Raw genomic sequence first — 12,090 nt, 5'->3', positions numbered from 1 at the left:
CATGGAAAGTTTAACCGCGACTTCTATCTATTTCATGTCGATTGCGTTTTCAATTAAAATAGTCAATAATTCATTATGGAATTTATTTAAAACGGCATTGTTTAAAGAAATAAAAAATATAACAAACTTGAAATTCATGGCCTCCTGTCCAGGCACTATCACAGTTACAATAAAACGCTGTACAGTTAATTAGTTCCAGAAATAAAAAAAGGCACCAGCAAAAGTACTACTACAGTTTAGGCTATTGAGAGAGTACTAGAGCCATGAAAAAAACATTTGAATAGTTCAAGGCAATAGGCGTATGAGGTCAAATGCTTTTGATCCTGGCAGCATTGTATTGAACAGTTGTGTATCTTTAGAAAAGAGTGTGAAGGACTGCTGCACGAGTCCAGACCGTTTCCACTGGAGAGCTTCACACGCCGTCCCGTAATAAGACTATTTGAGAGCGGAGGATTTCGTTATCCTGAGGGAAAAAGATTTAGGTATTTTTTAATTGATCGGAGTGCCATCGTTGACAGTCAAAAACAAAGAAAACAACAAATGGCAAATAGTCCTCACCTCTTGAAGTTTGGAGTTCTCCTTTTTCAGCTTCACCAGATACTCTATCCTCTGCTTGTGGTTCTTGTGGCCAACTAGTTTGCCGTTCTCTTCTGACAAGTGGTCCACTTGTTTGCGGAGAACCTCAACCTCCTGTGTGGGACACAGAATTAGGAAACTGAAATCCCCCAAGCCCAGTCTTGATATACAACACCAAACCAACAGTGTTCTTACATTGAGGAGCTTCTCTTGTTCCTGCTCCCTCAGGCTCAGCTCTCTCAGCTCCAGACAGCGGTTCCTCAGTTCACTGGTGAGCTCCTGCACACAGGTCTGAGACTGGGCCAGCATGGACTCCTGGGACTGCAGTCTAACCAACATCAACAAACTCCATCAATGAGAACACGCGCTGGGAAAGACTGGTTCATCCAACCCTTGCTGACATTTATGTTTAACAAGACTCGTCAGAACCAGACTTGTGTTTACCTTTTCTGGGCTTCACAGAGCTTCTGTGTTGCGTTGCTCTGTGGATGAGACACGGCAACAAACCATGAGTAAGGAGAGACGGCATAACAAGCAAAGAGCTGCTCAATTGAACCGACAGACATACCTTCTCAGCCCTCTCCTCCTGCAGCTCTCTGAGCATGGTCTGTTTGATGGCTTCATTCAGTAGCTCACTGCAGAACAAAACACAATAATAAAACGTTTGCTCCGTTGATCTTCATGACCACCTGATGTGTGCTCAATGGAAAATGGTTCACAGCACGACGACTGACCCCGTGTCGTTCCCGTTCTGCTCAGACTGCTCCTGCTTTTTGTAGAACAGCTCCAGCAGAGACTGGATCTCGTTCAGCTGGGTCTATGGAAGGGGAAGCAGGAGGAAGATCCAGACTCAGAACTGGAATTAAATCACTGAACTTCCCAGGGCCGTGTCCGTCTGCCCTTACACAAAGTGCATCCAGGGGAAGGAAAAAAAGGCATCTTTGCCCGTGACACCCGGAACAATTAGCACTCGGCACATGAAGTGGTGAACTGGTGTCAATGCATGAACTCAAATAGATCGTGAGGGAACACGCTGTAGCCTCGTTGACCTGTTCATGAGTTCCTATTTCTTCGCTGTTGTTCTGCAATTACAAATTTAATGTTGATTGTTTTCCAGCTGAAACGTTGTTTTTAATGCCGATGCTATGTGTATCTCAATTGTTTTTCTCTCGTCTAATAAAAGGTTAAATACAGGTAAAAAAAAAATAGAGCTAGAGGAGAATTGCATGCGCAAATGCAACATTGTTAAATGGTAAATGGACTGCATTTATACAGCTCTTTTCTAACCAGTGGCCACTCAAACCACTTTACATTATTGCTTAACATTCACCCGTTCATGCACACAGTCACACACTGATGGCGTCGTGCAGGGGGACTCGTGTGGCGGGCGGTGTGGCGGGCGGGGAACGGACCTTGAGCCTCTGGATCTCGGCGTTCTTGTCGGCCCGCTCAGAGTTCTGCTCCGTGAGGAGGAGCTCCATGGTCATCATGGAGGAGCGGCGGCTTTCCAGCTCCAGAATCTGGCTCAGGTCCTTGCTGACGCTCCTGGGCGTGCGAGGCGTCTTAAGAACAAGACGGGGTGAGAGAAGAGCACCATGAGTTTTAGAATATTTTTTTACTTTTGAGCCAAGAAAATGTTAGCTTTTAACCAAAAGAAGAGTAATTTACCTTGGCTAAAGACTTTGGTGTGAACGCACCGCCCAGAATGAGGTTGAAGCCACATTTTGACGTCTCTTTCTCAACGGCCTCCTCCTGTTTCTTCACCTGGTTTGAATAAAAAGGTGCTTGAACTAAACAACACTTTATTTGAAAAAACAAGCCATCTCTCTGTGATGAAGATCTGATAACATACCTGTTGCTGCAGGCTCTGGATGGTGGAGTCCTTCTGGGTGGTTTGCTCCTGAAAGCTTTGCAGGAGTCCGTTCTGCTCATCCAACACCTTGGTGAGCCGTTCTACTTCCTCCGTGGCGTAGAGAACTTCATCCTGCAACAGCTCCACCTAGGGGGCAGCACCACAGGGTGTTCATTTTAGAAAGCATACTTTGCTGGGAGTGACGACGGAAGGGGTATGTATGACAGAATGATGACGATAACAAATCACAGGGTCTTCTCCGGTGTGTTTTCATCTGAGTGTATGAGACAAAGTTGAAATGGCGTTTTAAACTGATGACTTTACAGATACAAGCCTGTGGAAGCCTTCTGGTTACGGCCCTGTGTGCATATGAGCGGACGCTTGAGGGACCTTAAGTCCCATCATTTCTGCACGTCATTAAGTCAAATCGATTAGCTGAATACGTCTTCTTTGCACTCGGTTGCATTTACCTTTTCATCGATACATTGACTTTCCCACCTCCCTCAAGTTCTAAAACTGTCCGCTGTTCCCACTCTGATATTTTTAGAGCCTACAGTCGGGCTTGCTGAAACGTTTCACCTCGATCCGGCTGGAGGCCGCCTTCTTCTCCACGTCCCCCTTCAGGTCCTGAAGCTTTGTTTGCATCCTGGAGTTCTGCTCTCGGACCTCGTCCCGTTCACTGGTGACTGCATTACACTTGGCCTGGCCGTACACACGCAGCATGACACATTGATATATTAGAAACTAAGAAAAAATATATATATAATAAATATATCTATCTACCTATCTATATTTCTCTTTATCACTTGTTAAGTGCCTTGGGATTATGTAAAGTCACTATATAAATCACATATATTATCTTAATAATGAATAACTTGGTGTTGTGGAGGATTGCAGTAGGAAACATACGGTGAGGTCTTTGATGTCCCCAGACAGCTGGGCCAGGTTCTCCTCCTTCCCACTCAGCTCACTGCGGAGCTCCCTGGTCTGGTTGATGAGCTCCAGCACCACACCCTGCACAACAGCCCCAGAGAGGTTAGAGAGAGGCAGCGAGAGGCCGCACCTCAGCTAACCTGAGGCTGATCACAGGAACGACAACAGACATGGTGAAGGACTTATACACAGGCGCCTACTTTGTCCTGTTCGATCTTCTGCTCCAAGACGCTTGCGGTTTCCTTAGCTGACGCTAGGTTTTGCTCAAGGTTTTCCAGATTAGAAACCTTGGAAAAAAGGAAATAATCATTAATTAAAAACCCCTTCATAAAACCCCTGTGCACATCATGCACTGTCGTCAAAGCAACCCGGACAAGGCATTAACGGTTCTCTGACCTGTTGTTGTTGTTGAGTCGTGAGGTCAGACACCTCTTGTCGTAGCTTGGTGTTCTGCCCCAAGGTCTCCATCAGCTCCCTTCAGATAAGAAGAAACACAGAATCGTCATTCAACGAAAAGCATAAAAACACCGGCTTTAAAATCCTCCTCCAGCCCATCGCCCAGGCGTCCGTCTCAAACCCTACTTTGACGTGCTCTCCCACAGCTGGGTCGACAGCGTGTTGGTGTGGGCCCTCTCTATCTGCAGACTGTTATCCATCTCCTAAGAAACATTGGAAAGGTAGGAAGGACCCAAGCAGAGAGAATACATCAGCCTCCGGCCTATCCAACCAGAGCTCCACATTGGGCGGGCTGTGGCCTGCGCGGTCCCCCACCGTGATGCGGTCTCTGAGGGCGGCGGCCTCCTGCTGGCTCTCCTGCAGGTGCTGTCCGGCCTGGTCAGCCTCAAACTTAGACTCTGCCTGCAGATGGTCGAAGGAGTCCTGGAGACTCCGGTGCTGCAGCAGGAGCTGCTCCCACTCCAGTCTGGGAGAGAGAGGGAAAGAATCAAGGTGTTAGGGAGGTTTTAATCCACGAGGCTATGGCTCTGTTCACACCTGGTGTTGACCTATGCCGAGTGGAAAGCTCTGAGCACTAGAGAATAATCAATTCATGTAACACATCTTCCAAAAATAGTACATCTATATTTTTCCTGTAGTTGTAGGTTTGCCTCAGTGTGTCTGCCTGTACTCAGAGCTGTGCACCTGTGATCGGCCAGGACGCATGTTAATGCCAGGAGCGACCCGGGTCAATGGAAGAACGGCGTTATCGTCATAAACTAAAAGGTGCTTTCACATAGTAATGACAATATATGCAATTAACATTTGATAGGCCTGGCATTAAACCCATTGTTTTACCCCGTGCGAGGTGGTATATGCACAGTATTAGAAGATATATCAATCTATTTATCTATATCTATATAGATATATCATCTATTAGCGCTGTTCTGCAATTCTTTGCAATCTCCTATTGTTTATGTATATAATTAGAGTAAGTGATTTAGACACCTCATATCAAAGCACAATTGATATTTTCTGATGGTATAGAACCAACAACCCAGGTAAACATTAACAAATATACGGCTTAATATGCAGTGCAAAGGGGCCATAGATGTAATCTTCTTACTGGACTTTGTCCAGCTGGAGCTGGGTCCTGATCAGGTTGCTGGAGAGCTGGCTCATCTCCCTCTGATGCCCTCCCTGGCCGTCCCTCAGCTCGCTCTTCACAGCGGCAAGCTCCTTATCCGACGACTGCAGAACCACACGCAGGTCCTGGATCTCACTCCGCAGAACTGGCCATGTGGATGCACAGACAAACAGAGACAGAGAGTCAGACGGGCAGTCAGACGGCATATAACTTTCTGCGATTCATTTTACCTCCCCACAGGAGTCCCTCTGGTTGCAAAGCATCAGTGAACTACTAGAACTTCATCATCACACAGCAGCTGAGGTCTCTCACCTTCGCCGGCGCGCTGCTCAGCCTCAAGGGTTTGCTGCAGGCCGGCGAGGCTCTCCTGCAGAGTCAGCTGATCCACGCTCCTACTTGCTCGCTCCTCAGAGAGGAGCTGAACAAGAACACCACAACAAGATCACATGAGGTTGGGTGAACACGTTAAACAACCGGACTGTGGATCCTCCCTGTGTGCCCCAATGCAATTCACTTTTCTTTTTTGTTGGACTACGTTATCATGGGTGAAAGTCCCACCTGGTCCTTGCGCCCCAACTCTTGTCCCATCAAGGCCACCTGCTCGTCAAGCTTAGCGATCTGCTGCAGTAGTTTAGTGCCCTTCATCTCCTCCTCCGCCAGCTGGGTCTGAACCCGATCAGCTTGTTCCTGCCAGCAGGGGGAGTGGCGTAACGCCATCAGTACAGTGAACACCAGAGCACATCGGGAGGCATGGTACCGCTGGACAGAAGGGTAACGTGGTACAGCTTGACAGTAGGGATGAGGTCGGGTCGGACTGCTTCACCTGCACTTGCTGCAACTCCTCCGTCAGGGCCTCGCAGGCCAGCTCCGTCATCTCCGGGAGGCTGCTCGTGGCGGATGTCGTTCATCTCGTCTCCGTTCAGGTGCTCCGGGCTGGACAGGTGGTCGTTTCTGGATCGCAGGTTGTAGGCCTTGGTTGGGGTGGTGAGGTTCTGCAGAGAGTGGGGGTGTTTGGAAATACGTAGTCAGGGGTCTGAGAGTATGCACCAATAACGACCTTGGGATAGACACATTTGTTACCAAATACGACGGAACACGATAATTAAGAGAAACATGCAGCCAAACGTGAGTAGTGTGTGTGGGGGGAACTGATTCCAGTTCTAATGTACCCAGACCTCCCATGCATGCTACAAATCTGGAAGAGCACTAGAGCCACCAGAGGAAATCCACCTTCCTTGAGGACGGCTAACGAAATGAAACCTTTTCCAACAAAATTACGTATTGCGATGAAATGTTTATAGCCTAAGGCAGGAGAAAATTGGTCTGAATGTTGGAGGTTACCTTGATGGTTTCAACATGGATCCTGTTGAGCTCCAAGACCTCCTGTTTTTTACAAGTCTGTGTGGCTTCCAGAATGTTTTCCAAATGCTTGATGGACTTGTCGAGGTACCGCTTCTCAGACTCCAGCTCCACAATTTGCTTCCTGGAAACCAGGGTCATCCAAAAAAGGTTTAAAGTTCTGCAGGGACCACTTTAAACACAGCTACGGTTTTCTAAGGGTACCTCCCGATACGATATGTGATACATGACCTACGATACCGATAATATCAAAATATAGCTATTCTGCAATAATCAATATATTGTTAGACAATCCTTTCACCATACATCCCTATATATGACAACCTATTAATACAAAATGACCATGAACAGGTAGAGTGCCAAACTGCGTTTTTCTGTGTGTTTAGCGCCACCTGGAAGAGCAAGGAAGTACTGACACTGGGAACAGGTAAATCTGTAAAAACGCCTTATTTCATGAATTAAAATATTAACATTGTGGATGATATTTGGGGTACAAAAATTTAAAAATATTAATAAAAATGTATCAAGATTGATATTTCTCGCCAGCGTTTAGATTCTCATATTGCACGAAGAAGGGCGACGATATATCTGCCTCTCGATATTTTGTCCCAGCCCTAGTTACACCCCCACTTTTGAATACGTGACACCCCCATCTTCCACACAATGGGTGTACGTTGACCCGATATGCAATGGCTCCGCAGAGGCCCGGGCGTCACTCACTTGGTGAGCTCCTTGTACTCCTCGAAGGCCTGTGAGGTGGTGGAGAGCTCCGACTGCTTCTGGAGCAGCTGGGCCTTCAGTCGTTCCACGGAGACCGCAGAGACGCTTTCAGCTGCAGCCGGCGTCGAGAAAGCCGGCTGAGCTGTAGCAAAGAAATAAACGGCATGCTTGGCTTATGGCTCTCGTGTGAGAGGGTCATGTTCTGCTCTAGATTTGTACGAGAGATGATCCGATACCATTTTTCCTTCCCTATATCGATTTCGATTCCTGTGCTTGAGTATCGGCCGATGCAGAGTATATTATGATACATCATGTAGCATTGTAACTACTAACAGCACTTGTTCTTGTTGAAGGGTTCTTTTTTAATTATTATTTTCGACCTACATTTATAATCTATAATTATAATAATACATTTGTATTCTTCTAGAAAGCCTGAGCATCCATGTTTTTCCGGCTTGGCTCCAACGCACGTATGTCGGAGATGACGTGTTTGAACGCAGCCTAACACCATAGTGTTTGTGATGTTCATTGACTGTGTAGTAAATGATATACTCATGAGATGGCATCGGATCAGCGCATGTTCTCTCCGATACCCAATAATGCATTTCAGGCAATAATGGAGGAATTTCCGATACTGGTTTCGGTATTGGAAGAGCTCTATTCGTACGGTGGTTGGTTACCTTCTGTGGGCCCGGAGGCCTCCATGGCCAGCCGGAAGGCTTCCTCCAGCTCCACAGCAGCCTGGCCTGCGGCCTCCTCTGCCTTGGTGACGGACTCCAGGGAGCGGAGGTATCGGTTCTCCTGCCTCAGACTGTAGTTCTCCGCCGCGTACTGGCTTATCTTCGGGTGATGCTCCATCTGGACGGACAAATTGGATTGGAAAGGATGTTGAATGGTTATCTGTGGTTTCGGATTAGCTCCAGTACCGCCATGAGGCCACAGCGTTTGACTCTCACCTGATCTTTAAGGACGGCGATTTCTGCCTTCAGTTGGTCCACCAACACCTCGCTCTCTTTGTCCAAGAGCGGGACCTGATCCCCCTTCAACTTCTTCTCCAAGCGAGAGATGTGGTCCTCCCGAAACTTGACGATCATGCGGCTGGAGTGGATGAACTTCTCCTTCTGGGACCTGGCCTCCTCCAACTGTGCCACCTTCTGGAGCAGGAGCTGAGAGCGCAACAAAACCCTTTTTCTTCAGCATCCTCAGATCCATGTGTTAATGATAAATGTATTGATTTAGCAGAAAAAGATTTCCAATACCGTTTTCTCATCTTCCCGCTTCTTCCACAGACCAATGGCTTGAAGGAATTTGCCCTTGTAGGAGACCTCAGGGTGTTCATTTGATGGACCTGAAAGGAATGAATGAAATTGCCTTTCCTCATTCTAACATAGAATAAGATAACCTTCGCAATAGGTTGGTTATACGCAACACCTTACTTCAAATGGTGCAACCGATTTGACTGCATTTTAATCTAAAAGTACAGTGGGGATTCAATTATGAAAAAACAAGCTATAAATAACCAAGTTCATTGAGTATTGAGGTTATGATATCATGACGCAGGGACAGTAGCGTAAAGCCCAAAGGCCCCTCTTACTGCTGGACAGACGGGGGCCCCCAGGAGCCAGGTCCCTGCCACTAAGCCCCATGGAGGTCTGAGCGGCGAGGAGCTCTTTGAGCTTCTTCACCTCGGCTTGCAGTTGCCTCACGTTGCCCTGGGAGTCCTCGTTGATCATGGCCTGGGGGAGCAGAGCAGAAACAGACGTTATCAAATTAACAGCCGCCTTTATGCTTTTAAGTCCTTTTCAAAATGTCAACACAGAGCGAAGCATTCCACTTCCTACAATCTCGGACAGTAAATATTCAAAACTAATAGGTAGAAATCTTCACAGGCACACTTGTATCAGGAAGGAAAGCAAAGGTAACATTAATCTTAATGCTTGGTTGATTAGCCACCTTATTTTTGATTAACTTTGCTCTCTGGGCAAACTGCAAGGTAGACAGCGTCTCCCCAAAACATTTTGACCCTGGATGCACGTTGGCTATGATGTACGTCTTGGCATTCCCTCCCAGAGAGAGTCCTGAAACAGAAGATAATAAACACGCCATGGATGAACAACAGAACAATACAAAATTATATTTTACACGTTTGCCTATGATTCAAAGAATTTCTCGAAAATCCAATACAGAGAGAAACCTAGGGTTCCGCTTGTTATACACCCACCAATCTATAGTGACTGCAAGGTTAGGACGACAACAGTGTTGACAACACATTGGTTTTAAAACGAAAAGGGTCCGCTCGAGAGATATTTAAGCTCTAGGATTTGTTCTAAGTTCACGCCGTCGAAGTTAGAATTTGCAATAAACCCTCCAGGAGGCAAAGAAAGCCTGACATGGTAGACTCCTCACCCGGAGCAGGAAGGTGAGTTTGGAATCCCTGTAGCAGATGTGCCTGTTCTTGCCATTGGCCACATCCACCAGCGACATGATGACCTGGCCCAGACACATGAGGGAGAGGTTGATACTGCTGGCCTCCTGGAGGACGACGAGCAGGAAAAAGAGACCGGCCGTTAGTACCCCCCGGTGCTGACCCCGGGCCATAACAACACAACGAAGCCGGGCGTAAAAAAGGCACCTTGAGTCTAGAGCCTTCCGTGTGCGTGTCTTTCTGCCTCTCGGAGCCGGCCAGGTCGACCAGGTTGAGCTGAGACGTGCGGATGTTCACCAACTTGTTGACGGTCTCTTTGGACTCCAGGGCCATGGTGAAGACCGCGTGGGACCTGGAGGACTCGCGGTTCATGGACGTGGAGGCCACACGGCGGTTACGCCAGCCCATGGACAGCACCTAGGACGGAGGGCAGCAGAGGACCGGCTACTCAGGGCGGGGATATCTCTGGAGCTTCCTGGAAACCCTGATGTGCGTTTCAGGATGCCTACCTGGTAAGCCTCCGAGGCCGAGGTGACAAACTTCTCCACGGCTCCCTCGACAAACACGCCCTTCTTGATGTTCTCTCTGAGGAACAGGGTGGCGGAGGCGCTGTCCAGCAGGTCGTAGATCTGCTCGTTGTAGATCTCGATGAAGGAACACTTGCACAGGAAACTCTTGGACTTCCGAGAACAGAACGGACACAAAGAATAAGGAATAAGGAATGTCAAGGAAAAAGGCCACCTGCCCATTACTGTGGAATGCTGCACCACAGTATTACATCAGACATTTTAGAGTTTGTGGAAATTCAACCAATTAGGAAACGTTATATTTACCCTTTCCACCTCTTTGTTGATGAGAGAAAAGAGATACTCAAAACTTCGGGGAATAACCCCTCGCAGTTCGTCTGTGAAGTTATCGGAGTCGGACGGGCCTGAAAAGACAGAAAAATAATTCTAATAAATAATGGCGTGAAAAGATATTTACTCTTGATATTGCTATGAATGAAGAGAAGTTCTCACCAAGCATGGTGAAGGTTTTTCCAGAACCCGTTTGTCCACTGTTGAAAGTATCACAATTAGCGTGTATAATGGGGAGCATTACGAGAACATTTAGAAGAACATGACGAAAAACCTATGATATAATAAATATTGGGAACATTTAAAAGATAACCTACTAGGCAAAAATGGTGCCATTGTATCCATTCATGCAAGATTCCACGATATTTTTTGCCACACCTGCGAAGACAGAGTCCTATTGGCCAATGATAAATGTTAGTTATTCTCAAAATGCAATCTGTGTACCACGGTAACATAAACCATTGAAAGGTCCATATAACGGAGGTGTTTTAAATGCACTAACCTGGGATACGTCCATATCAGCGACATGGTCATAAGTGAAGGTCCTTGGTTCTGGCTTTGAGTGCAGGCGAATGGTGTTGTGTGAAGTGACCGTTAAACACAGATTCTGATCTCCATCTGTGGTTAACCCTGTGTCTTGGGTCAGAGGTCTCACTCGCACAAACACTTTGATGGAATCATTGTCACCACTTCGAGACGAACAAACAGAAGAAAACAATAGTTTAGTTCCTAGAATTGTTATATTCAAGCTGAATGACATATGCACACAAAAGCCTCTATTTGTTGATCTTTCATATTATAGACTATCCATCTACATGGAACCAAGACAACTAATGCCATTTCTTAACTAAGATAGAGAGGGGTGTGTATCTATATATATTTATATATATTATTCTTACTCTATACTGTGTGTTTAGAGTAGGAATAATACAAACATTGAATTGTATCAGGGATTTAATTTTGCCATCATTTATTGTTACAATATATCATATGATACAATAATAAACAATAACGTTACCTGGCAGCAATTTGTGACACATCGCCCGATCCTGGTGACCGGAGTTGTAGAAGGGGATTGGGGAATAAGGTTTAATAGGCAAATTAATTAACGAATTAATGTTAAGGTTAGCCTGCAACTGTGCGTGTTTGTTAACGTGAGTGAACCCAACATGAACACAGACAGGTAAGTATTGTGTCCATGAGTAACGCGTAAATTGTGTCTCAGCGAAGAGAAAAACAAGGAATAACCAAAGAAAGAAAGCTATTAGCAAAGGTTATTAGCTCAAATAACCTAAAATAAACTGTTGTTGCAACTCCTGATATTGGTCCTGTAGCTGGAATTAAAGAGACGTAACAGTACAAAAGCTATCCTTATAAGTTCAAAGTCTGTTCAAACCGATAAAGACAATGACTAGGGAATGATTGAGGCATGGAACATACGCTATCGAATATCTCCATACCTTTTACACTCGTATTCATGATTAGGGACGCGATGGTCGTATCGGCGACATGGAGCCACGACAAGGACGGAGGGAATGTTTACGTCCTCCTGGCTGGCTTGTTGTAAATTGGCGCGCACCGTAGACCGAGCTTCTTCTTCACTGGTCTTTGGGGCAACGTAGTCTCGCGAAGATCGCTACTGAACCCTGCTGGCGGTGATTTGCAGGTGTGTGAGGCACATAGATCCGCGATGGATCAATTTACATTACGATTGAAAGTGCATAATTTGTAGGGGATAAAATAGTGTTTCGAGAAATCCTTGCAAATTAATCAATTCGACGGCTGA

The 12,090-nt window shown here is 46.3% G+C and overlaps 1 protein-coding gene across 1 annotated transcript; it reads right to left on the bottom strand.

Annotated features, from left to right (window-relative positions):
• Nucleotides 1-72: 72 nt before the first annotated feature.
• kif15 (kinesin family member 15) lies at nt 73-12,083 on the bottom strand. The gene is given in 36 exon segments (XM_056589711.1): nt 73-463; nt 559-690; nt 772-904; nt 1,021-1,058; nt 1,145-1,211; nt 1,311-1,393; nt 1,989-2,138; nt 2,245-2,340; nt 2,429-2,575; nt 3,008-3,130; nt 3,338-3,442; nt 3,562-3,648; nt 3,758-3,836; nt 3,944-4,020; nt 4,133-4,283; nt 4,923-5,088; nt 5,256-5,361; nt 5,502-5,630; nt 5,767-5,814; nt 5,816-5,935; nt 6,285-6,426; nt 7,023-7,164; nt 7,703-7,880; nt 7,979-8,188; nt 8,282-8,370; nt 8,617-8,758; nt 8,976-9,100; nt 9,422-9,554; nt 9,655-9,864; nt 9,957-10,127; nt 10,281-10,378; nt 10,467-10,504; nt 10,622-10,698; nt 10,807-10,993; nt 11,323-11,353; nt 11,765-12,083. Coding segments are annotated over 36 exon segments (4,080 nt in total). The 5' UTR covers nt 11,784-12,083; the 3' UTR covers nt 73-412.
• Nucleotides 12,084-12,090: the final 7 nt, after the last annotated feature.

Source organism: Gadus chalcogrammus, chromosome 5, assembly GCF_026213295.1.
Source record: "Gadus chalcogrammus isolate NIFS_2021 chromosome 5, NIFS_Gcha_1.0, whole genome shotgun sequence".
NCBI classification, from domain to species: domain Eukaryota; kingdom Metazoa; phylum Chordata; class Actinopteri; order Gadiformes; family Gadidae; genus Gadus; species Gadus chalcogrammus.
Note: the sequence above shows the minus strand (reverse complement) of the source record. Positions and strands in the feature narration are given on the sequence as shown.